Source organism: Aulonocara stuartgranti (assembly GCF_965226115.1).
Source record: "Aulonocara stuartgranti genome assembly, chromosome: 18".
NCBI classification, from domain to species: domain Eukaryota; kingdom Metazoa; phylum Chordata; class Actinopteri; order Cichliformes; family Cichlidae; genus Aulonocara; species Aulonocara stuartgranti.
In genome coordinates, this window is record NC_138954.1 from 15,237,062 (window position 1) to 15,248,397 (window position 11,336).

The window sequence follows — 11,336 nt, forward strand, 5'->3', positions numbered from 1 at the left end:
AACTGGCTCAGGGAAATTGGTCCTTATAGTCAAATCAAGAAGTTTAGACTAGTGAAACACACTATTTGCAGGATTATCCAATTTATCAGTTGTACAGTTTCAGCTCGCCCAGAATGCAACAGTTAGAGTCCTGACCTGAAGTGAATTACCTCTATCACTCGCATTTTACTTTTTTGTAAGGTTCTACTGTCTTGTTTTCATTGTCTTGAGGCATTATCTTCTATTTCAAGCACAATGAGTCTATGTGTAATGACAATTAATTTGGCAGCCGTCAAAACAGGCTTTATGTGTAGTAATACTTCCTGCAGCCACAGGGGGCGCTGCAGTGACATTTATGACACCTGACTGTGGCACCTGACGGCATTTCTCATTTGCATAATGTACACCCAATGCACGGCCCTCATACTGGTTGCCTAACAACGGTGCCACCAATAACAATGCAGTTTGATTGGACGACAGCGGAGGAATAGACTTCAAAAAAAAAAAAATACAAACGCCGCAGCAGCCAGAGTCTGCCCATTAACCTGTGGAGGTATTTTCTGGGCTGTGTCGGGAGTTTTGATACTTATTGCCGCTGTTGACAGGATGTTGACTGGAGTCTACACTGGAGTTGGAGGTGTTTTCAGGGAAGGAGTGTATTAACCGTGCCAGCAGCAGCACGGAGCTAAACTGTTGGATTTAGTTGACCCGTTTCACGCCCTTGAGTGAGTATCTTTGTAGTGTTGTCATGTTAGCATGGCTATTAATTATCCTGTTGGCTAACTAACATCACGGGGGAGACACGGCATGTGTGAACGTTATTTATGCTTAGCAGCGTTAAGCTTCTAAGGTATTTCTCTATAGCCATGTAGAGGTCTAGCAAACGACACAGCAAAGTAAGCAAGCATGTTTGCTGGACTACGTACGTTTAAGCAGCTCCTGACGTTAAGCATTGAGTGCGTCACGTCGTAGCACGTCTGACTTTATCGCCTCCTCAGTGTATGTATTTCTAGATAAAAGCTGTGTAAGCTCTCTGCTTCATTAGATAAACTGGGAAGAGTTGGCTTGTGAGGCAGCAGGCATTTCCCATGATTGGTGGTTGCGTCCAACCGTTTTTACACGCCCCAGCTTTTCAGTGCACCGTTTTTTCTTTTTATTCATCAACACAATGAAACTGTACCTGAATGCAAGTCACGGCATTAAGGCTGTGGGAGTGGCCCCTTTAGTTTAGTGTGTGGTTCAGCCTGTTTCACCGAGCATGTCAGTGATTAAAGTTAAAAAACAAACGCGTAGAACAAATGAGTCTGCCAGATTTACTCTCTGTAATGGATTCTCTTATTTTTATCTCTGTAATCCTTTGGTTTGAGGCTCAGATCATCTTACAGCCCAGCAGTTTGGATGCCAGTAACCAATAGGAGCACCCTCCTAAAACCCATTCGAATCCCCCTCCAAACCGGCACACATCTGACAGTTAATCCTGTGAGGATGAAGCTTCGGCTCAGATTATCTGTTGCTGGTCTGTCTCATGACTTGATGCTCTGTTGCAGCGCTCTGTTCCAGTGCTGTCCTCTGATCCACAACCCCCGGCTGCTTAATCCATCTCCCTGGTGACAACTTATGACCTCGTGTCCTGATGTGTTGGTGATATGGGAGAGTGGTGGACAACTGAGGCATCAATGGGTAACTTTTGTGTGTGTGTGTGTGTGCTAAAACGATGCATTTGATAGAGCACTTCAAGAATAGCAAGTCCCATTAGCTTTTTTTTTTTTTTTTTTGGAGGGGGACTCTTTAGAGGTGACCCACATTTTTGTTCTCATTTCTCATCTGCAACCTAATTCAAGCCTCTCTTTAGAGGAAGAGAGCAGTAGATGTAATGTTTCCACAGTTTCAATATTTTTCCCTTTCTTTGTTCTGTGTTTACAGAAAACTATGAGATATCCAGCATATCACATGTTACGATGTCACCCTCGAGACAGAACAACTTTGTGTCATCGTACTCGTTTCCCTTGGCAAAAAGCTTCTACAGTGTAATAAGTGCCTTTTGCACAGAGGATAACATTCTTCAGTGCATTTCATACATCAATCAGGTATGGAAGGCCCTAGGTTTATTATTATTATTATTATTATTATTATTATTATTATTATTATTATGATTATGATTGTTATTATTGATTGTTATTATTACTACTTGAAGTGTTTGGTTTATATGCAAACGTTTTATTGTCTCCAAAAAGATAACCCCTAGACAAGGACATACTTTTAATTTCCATCCCCCCACAGGAGCTCGCCTCACTGGGCCTCTCCTCTACGTATATTGAGGCCACCTCACCAGAGGGGACTGGCCTGAATGCAGTACTGGCTCTGAATGCCATGTATGAGCTGCTACAGATTCACAGGCGAACTATGAGCACTGTAGAAGGGCTTGAGAAAGAGCAGCTAAAGAAATCCAGCACCATGGAGCTTATGCAGACGAGCAATACCAGACTCAAGGCATGTATAACCGCTGATCTTTCTTTTAATGTACTTCCAAGAGAGAAAGTGTCTCTTTCGTTTCTCTGTGGAGCCAACATTTTATTTCTTCGGGCTATAATCTGCGTACAGATGTCTTGGAGTAAAGGTGGAGTAATGCAGTGTCACATTTTTCACCTCTTAGAGATATGAAAACACGGTAGTGTGTAAACACTGTGAATATCCCCACTGAACATTGTCAGTCAAGCAAAGACGGACCTTTTAGAGCTGTGTGCTGGGAGGTCTTGACGTGCTTTCTGTCACTTTGATGGTATCTGGTTGTGATGCATAGTCCCTCTGTTTTGTTTTTTTTGTTTGTTTTGTTTTGTTTTTTTCTAAACATGCTGCTAGAAAAAATAAAGGTCATTTGATTCACATAGAATTTCATTTGATTATTATTTATTTGTAGTGTATTTTTTTTAGTTTATTAGATTATTTAATTTGATTTATAGAAAATCTTCAGATGGCACATAACAGTTACGTCATGTATCATGTGTTTCCTTCCAGGATCAGTTGGAACTGTCAATAAGGGAGAAATCTGGTCTGCATGAAATGGAGAGGCAGCTGCAACTGAAAATTAAGACTTTGCAGAGCTGCTTAAAAACAGAAAAGGATGAGGTAAAGCTTCTTCTTACACTGTGGTTTTGTTACTAATACTAGTTATTTCAGGATGCAAAAACCTGACAGCTTGTAAATAATCAATTATTTCTGGACAGGTCCAGAAGCTCCAAAGTATCATTGCTAGCCGTGCCTCTCAGTACAGTCATGATGCCAAAAGAAAAGAGAGAGAAGCTGCAAAGCTCAGAGAGCGCCTCAGCCAGCTGCTGGTTGACAGAAAGGATAAGAAACTAGGTAAATGTGCTTAACTTAAACAAACAATGATTTGCATAATTTTGTGTCAGTTCTGTTGGATTTTCTGTTTTTCCTCAAATAGCTATCGATGTACTGAATTCCTTGGGACGGTCAGATGGGAAAAGGGGTCACTGGAAGACTGCAAAAGCGACAGCCAGGTATTTTGAAAGTGAAATTCATTTAACCATGTAAACTGAAAAATGTGTAGTATTATTTGCATAAACTGATATGTCATTGATTTCTGCAGCCACGAGGGTGAGATGTACAAGTCTTTGCTCAGTGACTACGAGGCAAGTCAGAAGTCTTTGATGCTGGAGAACGCTGAGCTTAAGAAAGTCCTCCAGCAGATGAAGAAGGAGATGATTCATATCCTGAGTCCACGCAGTTCTTCTGGCCGAGGAGCCACTGCTGATGACAGCCTGGAGCAGGTATTTGAGAGAGACACACACACACACACACACACACACACACACACACACACACACACACACACACACACACACACACACCCCTCTGGTAGATGGGTTTGAAAAGATTGATGGTTCTCTTATGGACAGGAAACCATCCAGATGGTGAATCATGAAGCTGTTCAGGGCTCTGTTGTAAATTACTTTAGATCATTAGAGGTGGGAATCAATATGATATTATCACAATATTATTGTGAATTTTTATTTTATTTTTTTAACGCTATACTGTATGTTGCTATCAGTCTGCAGTCGGATAGGGTCAAGTTGGTAATCACATGCAATAAGTTCCTGATGAGACAGAAACTAACTGTGATTGTCAAAAATATCACTTCTAATCCTGTCTATAGAAAGTCACATTTAACTATTACATTTCCATTGGCAGCTGGTTGAGTCAAATTCTCTCGAGTTGTGCTCACTGACAAAGCCTCATTCAAATTGATGGAAACAAGGTAGCAGTTAGTCTGCATTTAGAAATTAGACGGCATTTATTTGAAGGTTTTCAAATAAATGCCGTCTCTCCTAGAGTGATTTCAGTCAATCAAGTCAGACTGCAACTGTTTGTAGAAAGGTTACCTCGTATAAGTTGAGATGAGCCCCCTTATTCATAGCATTTTCATTTATTTAAAATGTCGATATTTGGTGTCACTGTATCGATACAATATCGCCATAGAAAATATGTTCCTACATACGTACACACATGTGGTAGTGACGAGAATCCCTGAGAGTATCTGGGCAACAACAAGGAATGAGACGCCATCTTGTGGTGTTACTTGGTGTTGAAGTAGAATATTTAACAAAGCAGACCAATACGTTGTCTTACGCAACCTTGACAAATGGACTCAGCCAATACACCAATAGATCATACCTGTAAGCGAAAGTGGTACAATTCTTTAGTCTTGTTACCATATTAAATTGTTGCTTTTGTTTGTTTTTTGCATAGAGATACTTTCAAAATACAAAGAGCACTAAAACTGGTCCATAAATGTTTACCAGAGTATTAGAAATGACATGTCTGAAGTTCAGATCTCCTGATTTCCTCCTTTTAAGCCCACTATATTGTTTTGGCTGATTTGCAGCATCATGATTCAGATGGGGAGGAGAAAACGGGAGACACCAGCAGAGAAACTCTGGATCAGTCCTGTGAACATGCCAGGGAGCAGCTAACAAACAGCATCCGTCAGCAGTGGAGGAAGCTGAGGAACCATGTGGAGAAATTAGACAGCCAAGGTAGATTCGGCGTAGACACAATGGCACAACTTTAAACATTTTTCATCTGCAAAACCTTTCTTATGTAGCTGAATGTGTCATGCCTGGAAAGAAACCAAAATTATCAGCTTATCCATTTGGTTTTTGTTTGTCAAGTCTCTCAAGTGCAGAATCAGCTGGAGTCAAATAAAGAGATGATACCTCTGGAAACCCACGAGGATGAGATGGAGAGGATGAGGTGTGAAGTCCAGCAGTGCAAAGAGTTCATTCATGCACAACAGCAGCTACTTCAGGTCAGCATCTGATGAGAGGCAGTCAGTGTGTTTACAAAGGGGGGGGACATGTGTGTGCACGGGTTCTTACTATCTTGGTGGGGACCAAAATCCAGGTCCCCACAGGGTTGGAGGCATTTTTCACACTTAAAATATGGTTTTACTGTCAAGGTTACAATTGGGTTATGGTTAGGTTTAGGCTAAGGGTTAGGGTAAGCGGCTAGGGAAAGCATTATGTCAATGGGATGTCCCCACGAGGATGTTTCTGGCCTGTTAGTCAGTATCAAAAATGATTTAGGAACATTAAGAAATAATGTGCTATCAAAGGAATAACCACTCCTGCTTTTGCAGCAACAACTCAACACCTCGTTTGACGATGAGACTGCCGCTCTCCTTAATGACTGCTACACACTGGAGGAGAAGGAGCGTCTCAAAGAGGAATGGAGGCTCTTTGAAGAACAAAAGAGAAACTTCGAGAGGGAGAGAAAGAACTTCACCGAGGCTGCTATTCGTCTGGGCCGAGAGGTACTGAAGGCTTCTGATTTGGTCCCGTAGTTAAATTGAGCACACATTGTGATGGTGGTGCATTTATTTCTTTGGAATCGTTTTTTTTATTTCGACAGAAAAAGGCCTTCGAAGAGGATCGCGCTTCATGGCTCAAGAATCAGTTTTTGAATTTGACTCCCTTTACAGACCGAAGGAGATGCTCCTCATCAGATGGTCACAGTGCCTTATCAGTTAGTAAGTTGGTGCAATTTAAATTAAGGTGCTTTCTGGAGTGGGTGGTTGAATGACATAGCCTCTCAGTGGTTAAATGTTTTACTTACTAAAATTGGGCACAATATCAACCCCATTTCTGAAAAAGTTGGGATGCTGTGTAAATGCAAAGAATTTATTTTATTTATTTATTTTTAATTCCAGATTTTTATTCAGGGTAGAAACGACGACACAGAACGCATCAAATGTTTTAAAATGGACAATTGTAAGAAAAATATTCACTCATTTTGAAATTCGATGCCATTAACAGTTTACCACTGAGCAGCATCCCCTCTTCTTTCTATCAATCGTCCATAAAATCTTACAAGAGAACAGTTTTCCGCTTTGCCACAGTCCATTTAAAAGCGTTTTAATCCATAGAAGATGTCAGCATTTCTCGATCGTGTGCAGATATGGTCTCTTCTTTACATGATGGAGCTTCCACCTGTATTTGTGGGAGGAACAGCAAACCATGAGAGATTTCTGGAAGTTTTCCTGAGCCCGTGTCGTTACTTCCATGACAGAATCGTATCTGATTTTCATGCAGTGCTGCCTGAGAACCCAAAGATCAGACATCCAGTGTTTTCAGCCTTGTCCCTAGCACACAGAGATTTCCCCAGATTCCTCCAATCCTTTCAATCTCATTTACTGTAGATGATGACATATTCATGGTCTTTGCAATGTTATTTTAAGGAACACTATTCTGAATTTTGTGAACCCATTTCCATCTTTCCTTTCTAGAAACTCAGCCTCTCTAAGATGCACTTTTTCTTTTCTTTTTTTTAAATGCACTCCATCATATTTCTGTTACTAACTAACCGATTTACTTGCGAAATGTTCCTCCTGCTGTTCTTTAGTACCACCTACTGTTCCAATCTGTTGTGGCCTCTGTCTGAGCTATGAAATGTGTCACTCCCATCAAATTTAAAATGAACCAATATTTCCCCCCCTCAGTTTAAACACTGGATCTGTTTCCTATGTTCTATTGTGAATACAATTTATGAGCTATCCAAATCATTGCACAGCTCCACAATATCACATCGCCAAGTCAGTCTTGTTTATTCAGTACCATCTGCTTGGGGACATCAGTGTGAAAGCTACAAAAACTTGGTGTAAGAGAAAGACTAACAAATAATCATTTTCTAATACTGCATATGAACACCTAATGCATTACCAGAAAACTGTTGTCCTTAAAACACGGTCTGTATTGCAGGAAGTGAGCCAGAGATCAGGTCTTCAGTGAAAGCTCAGCTGGCCAAATCATCTACCTACACGACGTTCTCCACTCCCAGATCTTCACAAAGTGCTGCTGTGCCATCAACTCCTGAACTTTACCGGACACTCCGCTTAATACCAGAAAGCAGGTATTAGTGAGTTACTAGATAACTGTTTTCAGGGACTGCATTTCATTCATGCAGTGAAATGCTCTGCACGATATTAAATGTGAATGTCTTAACAACAGATGCATGAATCAGTGAGGATAAGAGACTCTTACTTATTGTATATATTTTTCTCTTTTTAGTTCCTCCAGACATTCAAATCGAGGACTCTGGCAAGAGTGTAGCACCATTGAAGATGGAGATAATCGGGTCAAGGCAAAAAACGGAGGTCGATGCAGTGACTTGAGTATTTTCTCTATGGGTGAAGATGAGAACAGCCTCAATTAAAGAACTTTTAAGTGCCTTTTTTGTTTTTATCTCTGCAACAAAGTTTAGTTTCAATCTGTGGCTGAAATCCATCAGCTCTGAGCAATCATTTTTCAATGGATGTGCACAGACAATTCACCAAAGCTTGATCACACAAGAAAGCACTTTAAGTCTGCCATAGCTCATTTCTTTACTGACAATTCAGATTTTAAGCTGTTTCAAGGAAGGGTACCAAGCAATGATAAGAGTGTGTTGTAGCCAGAAATTCTTTTCTACCTGTTGATTGTACTGAAATTACCTTTTATGTTTACATAATCTATAAGTATAAATTATGACTTGAAGTATGTATTGCATTAACATTAGATCGATTAGATCTGCTCTCAAGAAGTAATAACAATAAAGATGTTTTTTAATATAATGAAATAAGTTTCCCTTTCATTTGTCGCCCCCTGGTGGATTGAATCGGGAGTTGCAATTAAGTGTGAACAACCGGAATCCGGATATCGTCATCTTTGCTTTTGTCTCAGCAGCAACCAGCGTAGACGTGTTTCCCTCCGCCCAGCGTTTTATTTCAATCACAGAAAAGGCATAAAAATGTCGGGTTCATCCAACCTGGTGACCATGAAAAAGGTGGTACAGCAGCTTCGTTTTGAGGCGAGCATAAACAGAGTTAAGGTAAGTAAAAGTGACTTTTTTTTTCCCCTGACAATTAATGGAAAAATCTGCGAACAGCGCTAGCTGTTGCTGGATGCTAGCACCGTGATGCTAATTTGGCCGAGAGTATCTGTGAAGCAGGGCGTTGTTTGTACCGAGGGGGAAGTGTTGAAGTTTCGCGCTGCTTGTAATCATAAAACAACGCCCGAGCAACATAAGATGACGACAAGATAGCTGTAGTTGGTTACGAATTTAACGAAGCGATTTAAGATCAAATGTTAAAACTCTAGCTTCGCAATACCCCCCCCCCCCCCCCCCCCCCAAGTGTAGCTAATGTTTTTACTTGACAAAATAATTATTCAAAGTAAGGTACTAGATGGTAAATTTCTTAAACTTACAGACCAGGGAAACGCCATGTATGAGACGGATGTATTATTTTGTTTTAATTTTTGTAAACTAAGGGTAGTGGGCATTCCTTTTTGAATTCACATTTTATGTTACTAATTATGTTATAAGATTTGAATAGGTAACTTGACATAAGCACATGATTGATGAATAATGAGAATGATCGTTTTTATTAGCTACTTCTGCAAATTCAAACACTGAACGTTTTTTCCAAATACTGTCTATAACGACATTCAAACAACCTAAAAGACTGGATTCAGTCATGGTTGGAGAAGATGTGCCTTGTTTACAGTTCCATGTAAATGAAGAGCGTCTATTTTAAAAGAATGCTTGCATTTCCAGTTGTACCGCAAGCAAAATTGGATACCAAGGCTTCATCTCTGATATTGGTCGGGCTTAAAAAGTGCATTCTACAGTTTCCTTCAGTTGTGCAGTGGAGTATTATTAGCCCTGTTCAGGTCTGCATCTTCAGGGGTGGCTGGTAGAGCAGGTCATCTGCCAATCGGAAGATTGGTGGTTCAGCCCCTAGGTCCTCCAGTCTGTATGGCAAACATTCTTGGGCAAGATGCTAACCCCGATGTTTGATAAACCTTCCAATAATGGCTGAATGAGCCATGTTATATAAAGCACTTTTACTGCTCAGGTAGAGTAGAAAAGCACTATAGAAGATCCAGTCCATTTTCCATTCTTCCCAGCTACAAAAAGCATCATACAGGTGACTGAGCAGTCATTCAAAAATATTGGGATGCACCTGCTCTAAGTGACTTTTTCTTGTCTTCACCAGGTTTCTCAGGCAGCTGCAGATCTACAACAGTTTTGCATACAGAATGCTCTCCAAGACCCCTTGCTCACTGGTGTGTCATCCAGCACCAACCCTTTCAGGCCACAGAAGGTCTGCTCCTTCTTGTGAAACCTCTGTGTCCATTGGTAAGCCAGCTACACTTTTGAATATGCACATACATGTTCTGTTGCTGCGCTACACATACCGTCTTTACTGTGTATTCAGATTTCTTTCTTGAATTGAAAAACCTCTCAGACTTGACAGTAACATTGACAGTATTTTCTAATAAATTGATCTAACGCTTGTGTGACCTGCAGGTGGATACTAAAAGAGTTGCTTTTTTTAATACTATGAAACTTTGTTTCAGTTTATACAAATACTGTTGCATTGTAAATCAGTAAAAATAGTCTGAATAAAATCTTCTCATCCTGAGCTGTTTAACCATTTAAAATGATCATCTTTTCTTTTTTCCCTTCCTCTTGTTCTGTAGGCCTTCATTTTGATGCTACAGGGAAAAATTGACCTCAGCACTGCTCCTTATGCCAAGCCATTATACTGCCACGGGAAATCTCAAAAGTAGAACTCGATGGATTTAAAACAGGAAGAAGACTGGCTATTTTTAGATAAGGTAGAAGACAGGAGACGGTATTATTTTCCACGGCACAGTGTGATTTTTGACTCAATTATTGTGCCTTTTCTATTCTATTTTAGTCATCACTGTTCTCAACTTTTTTGTATTTAATGAATAAAATATTCTTTACTACTCAAGTTATTGCCATTATCTTTTTCTTGTTTAAAACAAAATCAGAATTCAGCAAATTGATATAGTTCCATATTATTGTCAAATTCAGCTAATATGAGGGAAATTACTTTCATGTAGCCTTGGAGGCAACAGTTATGGAAACAGCTTGTGTATGAATCATTAAATGGACCAAAGGAAGAGTTTGGGTCAAATTATGCTGCATTATACATGAAATTGGTGATGGGTGAAGTACTTCGATCTGTTTCTTGAGCCAAAATTAAAATGGGCACAGTGTAAAATTTATAGCAACTCTATATTTTCATGCTGTTTTTTATTTTTATTTTATTCTTTTTTTGCAGTGTCCCAGGTCATGATCGGGACTCCAAACTGTGATATTTAAATGTGCATACACAGAGTTTATAGTGCATTAAATTTGACAGGATTTGTTTCCTGTATTCAACTTACTGTACCATACCACCTTTATAAATAAAGCACTTTAAAATAAACCAGGGTCCACAAAGTGGTGTACATATACAAATAGCATAAGCAGAAAATAAATGAAAACATGAATAGAGAATTAGGGGAAAAAAACAGTCAACTTCTTAAAAAGTGCTAAAGGCTTCAGCAAATAAATGTTTTCTGAGTTTTAAACTCAGAAAGAGAAGAGGTCTGCTTAACCTGCAAGGCCAGATCATTCCACAACTTTGGAGCCGCTATAGCAAACGCACGGTCACCTCTAAATTTACGCCTAGTTTCGGCACCTTAAGGAGCTGCTGATTGGAGGACCTAAGGGAGCAGGCAGGCTGTAGTAGCTCAGTAGTTCAGGGACTCTGAAATTAGACCCAAGGGGTAGCAGATATAGGGAGAAAAGAAGGCCTCAACCTGAACCCTGTAGGACTCCACATTGAAGAGAAGCAACAGAGGATACAAACTCACCAAGTTTCACAGAGAAAGTTTCCTCTGCCAAATAAGATCTGAACCACTGCAGTGCAGTACCGCTAACACCCACCAACCGCTCTAAATGAGAAATAGAAATTTTATGATCCACTGTATCAAAGGCAGCAGTTA

At 40.0% G+C, this 11,336-nt stretch overlaps 2 protein-coding genes across 2 annotated transcripts; both read left to right on the top strand.

Annotated features, from left to right (window-relative positions):
- The first annotated feature begins 447 nt into the window (after window positions 1-447).
- ssx2ipa (synovial sarcoma, X breakpoint 2 interacting protein a) lies at window positions 448-8,119 on the top strand. The gene is made up of 14 exons (XM_082513304.1): window positions 448-704; window positions 1,527-1,659; window positions 1,903-2,066; window positions 2,260-2,469; window positions 2,995-3,105; window positions 3,204-3,339; window positions 3,422-3,497; window positions 3,587-3,767; window positions 4,883-5,033; window positions 5,169-5,305; window positions 5,636-5,809; window positions 5,908-6,025; window positions 7,254-7,404; window positions 7,563-8,119. The coding sequence occupies exons 2-14, from the start codon at window positions 1,626-1,628 to the stop codon at window positions 7,705-7,707; spliced, it is 1,788 nt and encodes a 595-aa protein (XP_082369430.1). The 5' UTR covers window positions 448-704; window positions 1,527-1,625; the 3' UTR covers window positions 7,708-8,119.
- Window positions 8,120-8,180: 61 nt separating this feature from the next.
- gng5 (guanine nucleotide binding protein (G protein), gamma 5) lies at window positions 8,181-10,294 on the top strand. Its single transcript, XM_082513322.1, has 3 exons — window positions 8,181-8,361; window positions 9,530-9,672; window positions 10,017-10,294. Exons 1-2 carry the CDS (start codon window positions 8,281-8,283, stop codon window positions 9,653-9,655), a joined length of 207 nt encoding a protein of 68 aa, XP_082369448.1. The 5' UTR covers window positions 8,181-8,280; the 3' UTR covers window positions 9,656-9,672; window positions 10,017-10,294.
- The last annotated feature ends 1,042 nt before the right edge of the window (window positions 10,295-11,336 follow it).